Source organism: Oculina patagonica, chromosome 1 (genome assembly GCF_052425735.1).
Source record: "Oculina patagonica isolate OP01 chromosome 1, crgOcupat, whole genome shotgun sequence".
In the NCBI taxonomy this organism is placed as follows: Eukaryota; Metazoa; Cnidaria; class Anthozoa; order Scleractinia; family Oculinidae; genus Oculina; species Oculina patagonica.
The window spans coordinates 23,963,959-23,978,007 of record NC_135758.1 but is presented as its reverse complement, the minus strand read 5'-3'; the positions used below and the strand labels follow the sequence as shown (position 1 = coordinate 23,978,007).

The window sequence follows — 14,049 nt, the reverse complement described above, 5'->3', positions numbered from 1 at the left end:
AAAAAAGAAAGCCGCCAGAATAGCTTTGTCTATGGTTTCCAGTTTAACACATCTGTCGTCGTTTGGAGATGGAAGCATGGAGGCGAGCAATGCTACGATCAGAGAAGCGACACTGTTTTTTACTGCCCTGTACGGAAGGAAGGGAAGTAACGACCTCAACATCCTTCGGCAACACCTGCTTGCGTCTTCCAAATCAGACCTGAGGTCCCTCCCGCCAACGAATGACGCATTCAAGCAACACGTCCTAAGGGCCCTTTTCCAGTTGGCAGCATACAAGCGTGCGCACCGAAACACACTTGACCTTCCAAACCCAACAGAGTTCGGTCGTACAGTCATCAATGGTATTTTATGCCCCGTCATGATGACTCTCCCCCCGAAGCCAGATATCATCCAGCAGCCCACATCGTGCAAGTGCAAGACCTCTAGGTGCCTGAGAGCATGTTCTTGTTCACGAGCTGGTGTGGAGTGTTGCGTCCGGTGTTCATGCTTTGGAAAAGCACCAACCTGTGGAAGGTTGCCTGACAACGAAACCTCATCTTCCTCCGAAGACGACGAGTGAACAATCATTTCATTACACGTTACATTAGTTACCTTTTCGTTAGCAGTTATCTCATGAGCTTTGAATTGCAAGAGATTCAACAAAGAATAACTAAGGTTAACAGTTACCTTTTCGTTAGCAGTTATTTCATGAGCTTTGAATTGCAAGAGATTCAACAAAGAATAACTAAGGTTAACAGTTACCTTTTCGTTAGCAGTTATTTCATGAACTTTGAATTGCAAGAGATTCAACAAAGTATAACTAAGGTTAAAAGTTACCTTTTCGTTGCAGTTATTTCATGAGCTTTGAATTGCAAGAGATTCAACAAAGAATAACTACAGTAAGGTGTTATAGGTTAAAGTAGCACACCAGAAATGTTGCCAGATATGTCTTTAACATAAAATAGTCAATATTGTGTGTTTAAACTGATACCAGCATTTGATATGTAAATAGTTTTACATAGAAATGTGACTAAACATTTCGTGAGTATTATACTATTTATCATAAGTCAGTTTTTGGTTGCTATAGCAACCAGATACTAGCCGCTAGAAATATGGGAATTTAAAGTTATGTGTTTATACCAATTTGAAATCAAGTTAAAGAGGAAATTTTAACCATCTACTTAATTAAAATATCCCTTTTCCACTAAACATGTAGTAAATTATGTTTCCCTAGCAACCGTTGCTATGGTAATTTATGACAAATAAGGTATATTTTGCAACAGGAAGAGTCTGGAAGTTTAAAACAACTCCCCAAACTTGTCCAATTCGCCTCTTTCTCAAAAGTTTAATTTGTTTTATGTCTATAATGAAGTCCAGGTCAAAAACGGCATTTTTAAAACTTTGACTGATTTTCTATAGTTTTCACACGGGGATGCCATACACAAAATAGCCTATATTGTAGTATATAAGTTTACCGATGTATAGCAATAACAAATTAAGCCTTTTGTTTGTTTAAAATGAATTCTGGCATTACATTTTCGTCACAAACGTGAAAAATACGCTTTTTTCATACAAAATTACGGTAAACTCTTAATGTCCTGGTAACCGTTGCCATGGCAACATTAATTTAATTTTCAACATATCCAAACTAAAATACTTTTTGATTTGGACAATCTCCCCAAATTTCATCCGATTTGCATGTTTAGATCAAAAGATATTGATTTTTAAAAGTTGTGAATGACATCAACATGGCTTCCAGTGGAATAACCTTTTAACGTATATGGTCCAGGAAAAGAGCCTCGTTCCCATGTTTTGCAAGAGTTTCGTCAAGTCCAACAACGCGATTCATATACCCCAATGATCACTCTAAACTATGGTATACATTGGAATTTTATATCAAGCCGGCCATCATTTTCGAATTTTTTCGGGTCTGGCCCCCTGACTACATGGACAACGACTCACTCTCTTTATCGGCGGGCCCGCCCAGGTACCACGGCCGATTAGAGGATATGATGAACAAAGTATATATATGTCACACATAATCGGCGCGTCCACTTGTGGGAAACGCCCAAGCCATACGGTAAAACAGCAGGATTCTTGAAAAAGCTCAATTGAACCAAGATTTTCATGTTTATCTTCAATGTAGCCTTAATGCTGCGATAAGCTTTTTCTTTTTGTTTCGAAATCGTTAAGCTCTTTCGCTTTTTTAGATGTATCAAAGTTGGTTCACTTAAATTATGTACGCATGCGCATAAGTGCTAAATTTCTTTGCTACCGTTTTAAGGTGTATTTACAGCCAAAAAAATCAAATTTAAATCAAATAAAACTTCAAATTTTATAATATTAGAATCAACAAAGCAGAGAAGTTTTTTTATGACACAGAGAAACAAAAAAAAAAAATAAAAATAAAAATAAATAACGACAGCAACCGGCCCTGGAGGAACGATAGCGAACCTTCGCTAATCAACACTTCTCACTCCATCAACCATCCGGTTACTGCCGAGCCCCGCCAGTGGTGCACCAATACCGACGGGACCGATTTACTGTGTGGAACAACGAAATATTTATAGGTTACAAATGCAACGCTCGCTCACTTGTGGGAGACGTGATTCAGCACTCCCGAAGAGACAACAGTTCTGTCATAAGAACAGAACTGTTGTCCAGCTGCAGTTTCAAGATTGTAACTAGAACGTCTGCTTACTTGGTTTAAAAGTTGGGATAACATCTTAATTTTCGGATAATACTAGAAAATTTTTTTGGGGTTGTTTCGTTTCGGTTTTGAAGACTCTCCGTGTACACATGCGCAAGAGTGGTTTATTGACTGTGTTTTTCAAATACTGTTTAGAGATGCAAAGTAAAGCCGAACAAAAAGAGCAGCCTGCTCTTTTATAACTTGAAATTATTCACGTTATTTTTCGTGGCCTAATTTCATTGAACTAAGCCAGAAAATAGAAAGTTAAACTAAATGGAATGGAAAGGCTACGTGTTAGGTGAATGAGTAATGTAAGCTTGATTTGCCAAATGTAAACATGATGATCTTTGCTTAAGGTTATTTTCATGAAAAAGCGTTTAGAGTTAAAATCAATGTGGTCTTTATTCTCGTTCAATTTGGGAATCTTGTTCTTCCGTTCTGGGTAGATATAGATTTAGTTAATTCTGAAACTGAAGTAAGGGCGAGTTATGTACGTATAGATATAGGTTGCTATGGTTGCTAAAGTAGAAACGTGGAATCTTCGTGTAAATTTTTTTGTGGATACAGAAATTCCGTATTTTGACATTTGATCAAATTTCCCATTTGTCAAAAACACTTGGACTACTGTTAAAAAATTTAAGAGTGAATGAATGACTACCTTTAAAGGACTTTCGAGGTGCCAAAGGTAATTAGCTGTGGAAAAACTAATTGACGGTAATGGAATAGAATACGGCTAAAAAGTAGTTTATAAATGGGGAGAGGGGACTGGGTTCTAGCCGTCCAAAAAGAAAGGGGTGGGGGTGGGGCGCGAAGTGCAGATGAGTCCTTTCTTGCTCCAATAACCTCCTGTGATCGTAGAAAGTTTAAAACAAACCCTAAGAACCGCGAAAGAATGACCTTTAATTATTATTTACTTTTAAGGCCGCCATGCGGTATGGCGGGACGCCATTCCAGGTCCTGCAATTTCTGAATGTCAATTCTTCCATAACTGTGTCCTCAAGGTGCAAGTTTTGCTGTAAGGCTAAAGGTTGTTACACAAACCTGTCTTTAAACTTGATAGCCTCGATTTCCAACCTGAATCGGAATCCGAAAACGGCTGGAGATAGTCTCCAGCTGGCAGCAATATCAACGCGTAGGTACTGCAGGAACTAATCCACCGAACGGAAAAGATGGCGACTGGTACAGAAAAGCTCTAAAAACTTTAAACCCTGCATGGACAATGTCGTTACTACGTTTCAAAGAAACGTTTCTGTCTTTGTGCCCTATTACCTGCGTTAGGTTTGCAAGGTCTTGTTGTAAAATGTACAGCCGCCATCTTTTTCCGTACGATGGACTCTGAAGTAGCTCTACCATCCCTTTTTTGTAGTGGTCAGCGGTGGTCAGCTCTAACAGCACGGCTGTCAGTTCTGATAAGCTAGTTCCATGGATTAGTTGTATTGTGAAGCCACTAAAACTGAAGTCACAGCATCGAAAAAGGATTATACCAATGAAACAACAGACCAAGTTTAAAACTACTTTTATTTAGTTTTCCATAAAATTATAATTTAATCGGTTGCCGACAAGGCTAAATTCGCAAATATATAAGTACACCCTTGTTATGCATTGCTTTCGAGTAGTATAACACAAAATATCCCACATGTAACTTGATTTTCATTGAAAGAACACGAGCTGTGCATACGATGACACAAGTCAAGAATGGGATATTTATGGTATATCACGAGAAAACATTGCATAACCATTTTATTTCATGCCAATGAGCGCACTGCACAAGCTATACCTATAATCGCAGGGAAATACCACTGTATACAGCCCGTGTGATACCCGCGAAAAGGGTCGCTTTCTGACTGGCAGTAACGCGCTGGGCATGAGATAAATATACATATTTTTTTGATATTTAGGGAAACACCAGGTAAAGCACTTCATTATAAATACGTACATACTAATTTTATTTAGTCCCGACTACGTCCCTTGTTAACGTAAGGTATCACTGAAGCTATGTACGCGAAACGCATGCTTTGACCAATCTATTGAATTCCCCAATAAATAAATGATTTACCTCTACGGCTAATTTTACTTCATATTGTACTGTATTTTCCCATTTTAGACGTTTCTACGCTGTGTGGCAGGCACTCTGCCTTAGTTGAAAATTAAAGTGATAAAATAGTTCACTTCTCACGCAAGACTCACGGTTGGAGATTAGGAACCAGCCTCCGCAAAACGACTGAGCGCGCGCTAAGACAGCATGGAGGTTGCTTAGTAACTTAAACTGTTTTCATTGCAACAAGCTGATAAGATAATTAGAATCGGAGTTATTCTGAAAAAATATATGAGAATTCGTCAAAATCAGCACAAGTGCCTGGGAACTCTGTGTTAAACTTAATAAATGGAGTTCTTCAGTCAATACCGTCCTGAAAGAACAATTTGCTTTTGCGCAAAGACAAAGGTGTAATTCACTAGTAAAAAACTAACTTTTCCCACCAGTCAAGTTCTACGACAGAAATTTGGTGTTTGAATCAAATGTTATTTGGCAGAAATCGATTTGATTCAAACGCCGAATATTATTGTCACGTTTATTTTTTTTTTGTTGTTTCTCGACGTACGTGAGTGACAACGACTTTTAAAACTACTTCCAAGAAACGACAAAGCAGAAATTCTGTGCAGAATTGGGTAGCAAAGTTCAGGTGTCGAACTTTCCACGTACTGAAAATAAAATACCATTTTTGAGACCCACTAGAAGTAATACCTGGAACTGTTTTTATAGATTATCTCCCCTCTCTTGATTGGCTGACCCTTACTAAGGGATAATGTTCGTTGTGCAATCGGCGCATAAAAACGCACTCAGCACAGGGAAGCGAGAAGCCCGCGGTATTAGGTAACCCTGCGGTACGCTCATTGCGAGTCAGCCATTGAGGCTTGAACCCAGTAATTCCTGACTCGTCCCAGTCTTCTTTTGAGTCCGTCTTGAGTCTAGGAAGACTGGATGAAACTGAACACGATGGGAATCATCGTCCTTCGCGTCTTGCAATTTTCGCATACGAGACCACTGGGGACGAGTCAGCCTCTCCTTCCTTCCCATGATTCCCTCCGTGTTCAGTTTCATACAGTCTTCCTAGATTCAAGACGGACTCAAAAGACGACTGGGGATGAGTCAGTAGTAATTCGATTTTATCTAAAATATCTATATTTATAATACCAAATTTGTAACACTACAGTCTGAGGACGCGATCTCCGCAGTATCGACAAGGTAGAAATTCTCTACTCCGTACATCAGGCGACATCCATCCTGTATGAGCACCTTCCTCTGAAGGTCCTAATTGTTCAAGAATCTGTAAAATTTGACGCGCAGTGCCGTCGTTTTGATCTAACTCCCCGTCATCGTCAAGATGACTGAGTTCAGTTTCTGTTTCTTCGAGGATCGAACTTCTTGATGGATCACTGTCGTCCAAGTAGCGACTGCTCGTTTCGTGTTCCATGGTCATTTCGTCGTGAGGTACAATGACCTCGTCGCCATCTTGGTAACCAGAAATGACGGCTTCGTGTTCGTGTGCCACCATTCGACTGTTTATAACGTTTTGTAACTGATGTTGATGGATTCTTAGTTCTTTTCTTTCGTCCAACATTTGTTTGACCAAGTCTTGGAGTTGATTCATCTTTTCCTAAGAAAAAAACAACAACCAAGAATGAGGTTTTATGGGGAAGTGTCACAAGATGAGCATGCGCGATCGAGACAGCTAACCATAAGAAATGTAGGCTCTTGGATGGGACTGCTTTCACCACAGCGTTGCTCCATGAGTCAACGCTTTACTACAGGTACCTTTGAGACGAGATTACATTTGCCGCTCTAAATAACTCACTTGTACATAAAGTTTTTTTTTTATTTAATAATAGTTTTTATAAAACGGTTATCAGATCGATGTACATCTAAGTTATCTTAATAGTATCAATTAATTTTCAAGAAGGCAGTCAACGATAACAACAAATTCATCAACTAACGAATATTTTTCTAATGTACCCCAAATTCTCAGAACTGCCATTAAAAGAAAGATGAAGAATTTTAGTAAGGAGAATCACTACTTCTATCGTGGGACTTAAGGGATCAAGATAATTGACAACGATCGCACTGACCTGCATGTTGGCTTTCTCGCTTGACATCTGAGCAATCATTCTCTCTCTGTCTTTGTAGTAAGACTTTAGAGCATTCCTCTGGGTTTGATAAAGAGTGATGTATTCTCCTGGATAAAGTGAGGAAGTTAAGTTGTAGGGGCGAAAAAAGAACATAATAGCATCATGGTTTACAGAAATGCCCAGGATAACGTTTTTTCATTACAGAACAATGGCCAGGATCGAACCCTGGACATCTCAACCCGATCTTAACGTCATTCGCCGGCTGTGGCAGGCCGTTTGTTATTACAAAACGTCCATCCATCGTGTCGTCTCGGCAGCATTCAGGATACGACAACTAAGGATTCTCTGCTACATGTTGGTTATTCATCATTTCTCATAGCAACTATCACTTTTGCCCCATTTACTGACTCTTAGTACGTTTAAAAGCTCTTTAGAAAAACAGTTAAATGCTTTCTTCGTAGAAATTGCATTGCTATATTTTGTTGACTTCCAATTTAGAACAATGAAAAAAAAAAATAGAGCTTACTTAGCCTGAGAACACGGACGTTCACAACAGCCGGAAAAATCCGTTTGTCTTCGCACGCTGAGCTACTTGAACCCACCGTAAAATTCAGTCTCTAAGTTTCTGTCGGTGATTTTCATTTTGTTTGGTTTAACTAAACCTGTTTTGCTGGTGTAAATGAGGAATTAAACAATGTGTAGGGATACACAAACATAGCTACTTACCGATAGTTTCTGTTTCGTGAGACAGTTGTACCGTAATATGTTCAAGTTCTTGTATTCTTTCTATTAGCGACGCTTTTTCATTCATTAACTTCATAAACCGCGCCTACAACAAAATAAACAAAAAAGAAATTACTCTTACGGCATAAACTACAATCAAAACAATTCATCACTTTCCCTGATCAATTGGCAAGAGACTCTAAAAACAGAAATGGCATGTGAGATGGCATTTCACATTTTCCACTGAAGAAGGGGCAGTAGCCCCGAAACGTATGGAAACAATATACTACCATCATCAAGCGCATTTTTCATTTTAATTATCATTTTAAATTCACTAGTTATATGCGCTACACAGTCACACGAAATTTCTTTAGAGATTTCTATTTTACTAAGAGACTCTAAACCCGCAAAGGAAGAGTTAGCGTGACTTGCTTTGCGTGATGTCAAATCTCGTGGAGCACCGGAGGCGTCACGCAAGTCACTGAAACACCCGGAAAGGAAACGTGACAAATGCAGCTTGCGCTTCTTACCTGCAGTTTACTGAAAGCCATCTTGATGGCGTCGTGTGACATGTCTTCCTGACCGAGCTGATCAAGAGGAATGTTAGGCAGTTCTGGTTCTTCTTTCTTCTCAATTTGTTCTTTCTGTTTTTCTACCACAGCTTGTAACAGTTGAATCTTCTGTTGCTGCTCATGAAGCTGCTGTTGGAACTGCTCTTGCACCTGTCAAATGAAAGGAATGGTTGAAAAGGGGCAAGATCCCACTATTTGAAGGGACATTACCGGCCATGTCACGGCAAGGCATCAATATTCTATCAAGCTGTAGATCACGCTAATTTGATTGGCTATTAGGTCACGCCATTTCACATTATTTCCAAACATTATGTCTTGCTGCATTACGATAATGTTAGGATAGGCAAGGTCGCACTATTTTTGCCAGTTACGACATGATTCATGAAGGTCACACTTTTAAGTAATTATGTCACGCTACGTCACGCATAACCTATTCTATCTCAGGGATTTAGCGCACGCTGTGAATGTGATTATGTCACGCAAGGTCACATTGTTTAAGGAAATTCCTAAACCCACAGAAAGGTTGACACCTTAAAATAACGGTTTAATAACATACAAAAATATATGATGAAACTTAAAGACGAAAATTAGTGATCATAACTGAACACGTTTTAACGGGTGATGTAACTGGTAATACTATGGGATGCGTACTCTAGCAGCATTTTGTTCGCGGCCCAGTGCATTTTGTTCGTTTAAAATTTTGACAAAATATACCTGTCTATATTGTTGTTGGAGTTGTTGTTTAAGCTGTAGCTCCAGATGTTGTTGTAATCTCAGGAAGTCGTCTTCTTGTTGATCTTGAGTTCTGTGTAAGATGTCAGCTAACTGATCTCTCTCCATCTCAAGTTGACGGATCGACGCAGATAGTGAATCAACCTACAAAACCCGATAGACAGGCAGAGAGCATAAGACCATTTGTTATACGGCTAGAAATGTTTCTCCAACAGCGCGCGCTCTTATTGGCCAAGAGTCTACCAAAAAAAAAAAAAAAAAACAAAAAAAAAAAAAAACAAAAAATATCACTCTCTACCTCAAAAAGCAAATACCAATTTTTGCGTGTTGCAAAGATAACAACATCTGCAAGAAAACAACATCTGCAGTAGGTCCGTCCACACAAAATGCGTTTTTATTAATGCGTTTTCGTCGCTTTTCGTTGACGCGTTTCCGTTGATCTGTCTTCGCGTTGTCGTCCACACTGATCCGATCAAAAAGGCTCATCGTTCCCATCGAGAACGCATACTTTTGAAAACGCTTTCCCGACTGGAGACGTTTGAAAATGGAGCGTCATCGTATCAGTGTAAACGGCGAGTACGGGGGCTTTAGAAAACGCATCCTTTTCGATCGTACCAGTGTGGACAATAGACGAAAATGCAAAAACGCATTAGTGTTAGCAAAGCCTAAGTCAGCATTTTAGTAACTCTAAGGTTACTCGTACCATGTCCTCTCGGTTGGTATACTTGGACAGAGGAGGAGGGGGTGGTATCCCGTGAGGCGCCATATTCATATCCTCGCTGGAGTCCGTCTCAGCAGGGCTCTCTCCCTCACTCAAGTCACCGTTCATGTAGGGCGGTGTCTCCTCTATCATGTGTTCTGCTGCCTGTACCGGGATGACGTCAGGAGGCAGCCTCTTGATGTGGATCTCGCCATCTTCATTGTCTGCGTTGCCATTAGGCATGTGGGGCACGACATGGCTTTTTTCGTCTTCGTCTGAACCTGGAAAATAAGAAAAATTTAAAAGCAGAATCTCGTGGTTAGTTCAGTTGGTAGGACCACTGTCTACAGAAGGGGAGGTCCTACCAACCTAACTAACCAGCTTAATTAACTCTTTCCCCCAAAAGGAACTGTCAACAAACTGACGGTAGGTTAGTCTTGCAGTTGGATGCTCGAAAATCAAAATTACCACTTCCAGACATGCGGTCGTAACAAAAAATGATTCTCAGGAGGGGTAAGAAGAAACTACTGGAATTGAGGTTGATATGGAATCTGTCTCTTAATTTCATTTGTTTACCTTTTATATAAGCTAATGTCGAACTTAGACTTTCCTCTCTATTAACCCCCCTCCCCCCTCCATTAAAACCAACCCCACCCTTTCAAAAGTCCAAAATTAATTTAGAGCTCTCCGATTGGGGGCAGGGGGAGGGGGAGGGATCACGCCAGTACCTAACGTATTGATGTAAATGCACAAACGTACTTTCGCTTCCTGAGGGCTCCAGGCTGCTGCGGTTCTCAGTGGTGGACAACATTTCCTTCAGCTGCGAATTTTCCACCGTTAAATGTCTGACCGTGTCCTAAAGACGAAATAATCATGGTGAGTATACAACTGAATATATTACTTGTAATACCAACATAACCGCAACACAGCCACGGAAACAAGGCAGATGTAGCAGAGGTTTTACTTAAATGAACAAAACTTATCCAATTACTTTGGTTAATACTTTCACGCGTGCTTACTCAAAATGCTCAAGTCTAGCCTTTACCAAGCTTTTAAACTGGTCTAACAGAACTTGACAGTGTAAACTGAAAGGGTTTTCAGTCAGTCAGTGCAAAGGTAACACCACTTCTGATTTGGCTTACACGATCATCCATAGCTTCAGTAGGTCAGTTGTCACATTTTTTTTTGGCTGCATTTCTCGCCGGTTTGATAACCAGTGCGATTACGTTGGTTTTAGAAGCTTGCAACAAAGAACTTCGCTAGCTCTACTTTAGACAAATTAAGTTGATCACTAACCTGCGCTAACTGCAGCTCTTGTTGCAAACTGTCAGCAAGCTCAGCTTGACTCTTATTCATGTAACTATCTTCATTCAGAAGAAACTGAAAGTGCAAACAAAGCAGTCCAAGTTTTTTGTTGTTATAATTATTTTAAGGGGAATATGAATCTGACTACTCCGTTCCATGATGAGTTAAAGTAACAATGTTTTAGGACAGGACATGTGTTGTTATATGACGTACCTGTTCAGTAAGCCTCGACTCTGATTGGCTCAGTTCGTCCTTGAGAGAAGCCAGTTCTAAATCCTTTTTGGCCAGCTACATGGTTAGAACGAAGAAAACAATTTATTATGTCCAGTAATGCAAGAAAATCAGATTCTCATTTATAATTATGTCATATTCTCTACAAAACGTAAGCAAAGGAACTATGTTTTTTTTTCACTTTCAAGTTTGAAAAGCATTACTTGATAAATGGAAGTAAAACAAAGAAAAGAACAGATGTTCCAAGTTAAATGTTGCGGGTTTTGTTATGAATGGAGCATCGCAGCCAATAAAACTTTACCTGTTCCCTTAGTTGGTGAGACGATACATCTATTCCTTCACGAACGGTCGAGAGTTCAAAATCCTTTTGTTTAAGCTACAAATAGAACAACATTCTATATTAGTAAGATTTACGGCACTATGTAAAACCCTAGCAGAAATCCTCTGTAAAGTTCCCTTAGCCCCACACTTTTAGTTTTTGCTGTTTCATGAGGTTTGTGGCAGGGGCGAACTGGGGCAAGGGGCATGAAAGTGAGGATGCCTCAATTTCAAGCTGTACTCATCCTAACTTATCCCGCACTGATGCTGTTTGGCAGTTGCCGTAAATTCGTTAAAGGAAACTAGACTTTCTAGACACAAAGACACAAAGGACAACTCCTGCGCTTAAATTTGCAGTAACTGAAAGAAACTTCTACTAAAAACTTCAGGAAGGACTGCTACATCTGGAGAGTTATTTCATGGGAACTATACAGCAATAAACATAACACGATTTTACATAAAATATCACAGCTCAGGATAGCGTATAATCTTGTAATCATGATCAATATTTAACTTAGAGTGTCATCATAGCTGTGAATACACAACAGAAAAGAATACAATATGAGCAGCTGATCTGTACAGGTATTTACAATGGTTTGCCCTTCAGCCCATTGTAAAATGCCCATACAGATCTGTGTGCATCAAGTGACAATACTGGGCGACAAACCTGGTCAAGGAATTGTTGTGAAGACACATCGAGTTCATCCCGTAGTGAAGAAATCATACTTTCGCCTTTGGTTACCTGTCAAGGGAGACTTTATGGTGAGTAAACAATATATAAAGTCCACACGTACTGAATTTCAGTTCGAGAACTATAGCTGTTTGAGTAATTGATATTAAAAGTGATAGATTCAATACGGGCGGTCGATCTGTGTGGGTATTCACAATATTTAAATGGAAAGCCACTCTAAATACCCATACAGATTGGACACGAATGTTGTATCTATCACATATAATAGAGCGGTTTTCACTTGAGTGTCGAACGTAAATTGTGTTTGCTTTGGTTTTGCGTTCACTACGCTAAATGATTGGTTTAGAAATCTCGCCCCATTTTCTCGCCCAATCAGAAGTAAAACCAAAACCAATCGTGACTTGCTCGCGCACGTTTTCCCGCGCTTCGTGCCAGCTACATGTATTTTCTTCGAGTTTTGATTGGTTCACTAGGTTGTCTGTGTCCTTTGTGATTGGCCAGAGTAATTACTTTGGTTTTGGTTTTACGACACTCAATTGAAAACTGCTCTAGTAAATAAACTTGTTTGAAGCTGTGTGTCAAGGAGAAGTATGACAAGCAGCAAAGCAATTAATAACAAAAGTACTCACTTCTTCACTGAGATTGTTTGAAACAGTTTGTAGTTCTCGTGTTAGTGACTGTACTTCAGCATTCCTTGTGGCGAGCTAATAGCAACAAATAAACAAAAAAACAACAACAACAAAAACAAACTATTATTTAGCAATGTTACTTATGTGAAGTTAGAGGATAACTTCTTGCATTCCTGCGAGACATTTGCAACAAGTTAAGAAATTGGGATGCTAAGGGCATAGGAGACAAGTAAGAAAAGGCAGCTTATTTTTTTTTAAATATAAGTTAAAGGTTAAAAGGTAAGACTTAGCAAATGAGGGGATGAATAAATGATGTAAGACTTAACAACCAAACTACGGTTGACATGATTTTAGCAGACACTGATGAATAGAAAAGGTGTCCTCCTAAAAAGGCATTCCCTTATGGTAGGTTAAAAAAATGCAGTGTTCTTATTGTATGACTGAGACCACGAGAAGTGCATCACCATGAGAGAGAGGTTCAACTTATTAATCAGGTTTGTCTTCATGTAAGTGGTATGTACATGAATATGTTGTGGTTAAAATAAATTTATCTTTGGTTTAAAAGTTTCAAACCCGTTTGATTTTTATTTCTTTCTGTTTCAGATTATGATAATAAATATGAGACAATACAAAATAAAAATCAAACTGGTTTGAAAAAATTAATTTCAAACCAACAATAAATTTAAACCACAACATATACAATAAATGAGACCTAGAACTACTCACCAATTGTTTGGACTCCTCCAGTTCAACTCCCATTTCACTGAGTTTAGCAGCTAGTTCTTTAGCCATGTGCCGCTCTGTTTCCAAACTGGTAGTGAGCTCCATGTTCTCTTGGCTCTGTGATGTAAACAAAACGTTAATTTAAATTTTCCACAATTTCCACATCTCCGAGAATAACTTTTAAAAGTTTCTGTAAAAGGGCTCTGTTCTGAAGTATTAACAGCAAAATAAATTTCAGTTGTCGAACTGACTTGTGACCTTCAGAGGAGGAAATGAAAATAGGGGGGGGGGGCGGGAACAAAAAACTTAATGATCAATTTTCTTTTACATTTCAGTGTTATCGAGGACTGAATAGTCAACAACACTGAATTTAAGCAACAACCTTTCATGAATCAAAATATTTTCAAACACAATGACACAATTTAGATTTAAATAGAGCGGTGCTTGGCAACAACATGATGTGTTGCAGTAAATAATAAAGATGGTAGATTTTAAGCTCGGTGATAAATAGTGAAGAAATTATTCTACATGACACGAGCGTGGGACAAAGAAAAAATCTGAGTCCCCGACGGGAATCGAACCCATGGCCTCCCAGATACCGGTTGGGCGTTCTAACCAACTGAGCTACG

General features: G+C 39.2%; 1 protein-coding gene across 1 annotated transcript in view; it reads right to left on the bottom strand.

Moving 5' to 3' along the window:
• Positions 1-4,171: 4,171 nt before the first annotated feature.
• Positions 4,172-14,049, bottom strand: part of LOC144642271 (golgin subfamily A member 2-like) — a 29,512-nt gene continuing 19,634 nt past the window's right edge. The window contains exons 24-36 of the mRNA XM_078501251.1: positions 13,424-13,537; positions 12,698-12,772; positions 12,045-12,119; positions 11,361-11,435; positions 11,042-11,116; positions 10,820-10,903; positions 10,283-10,379; positions 9,527-9,804; positions 8,806-8,967; positions 8,050-8,241; positions 7,523-7,625; positions 6,797-6,903; positions 4,172-6,327 (exon numbers count right to left, since the gene is read on the bottom strand). Coding sequence (XP_078357377.1) covers positions 5,878-6,327; positions 6,797-6,903; positions 7,523-7,625; positions 8,050-8,241; positions 8,806-8,967; positions 9,527-9,804; positions 10,283-10,379; positions 10,820-10,903; positions 11,042-11,116; positions 11,361-11,435; positions 12,045-12,119; positions 12,698-12,772; positions 13,424-13,537 — 1,887 coding nt within the window. The 3' untranslated portion in view covers positions 4,172-5,877. The remainder of the gene's footprint in view (positions 6,328-6,796; positions 6,904-7,522; positions 7,626-8,049; positions 8,242-8,805; positions 8,968-9,526; positions 9,805-10,282; positions 10,380-10,819; positions 10,904-11,041; positions 11,117-11,360; positions 11,436-12,044; positions 12,120-12,697; positions 12,773-13,423; positions 13,538-14,049) is intronic.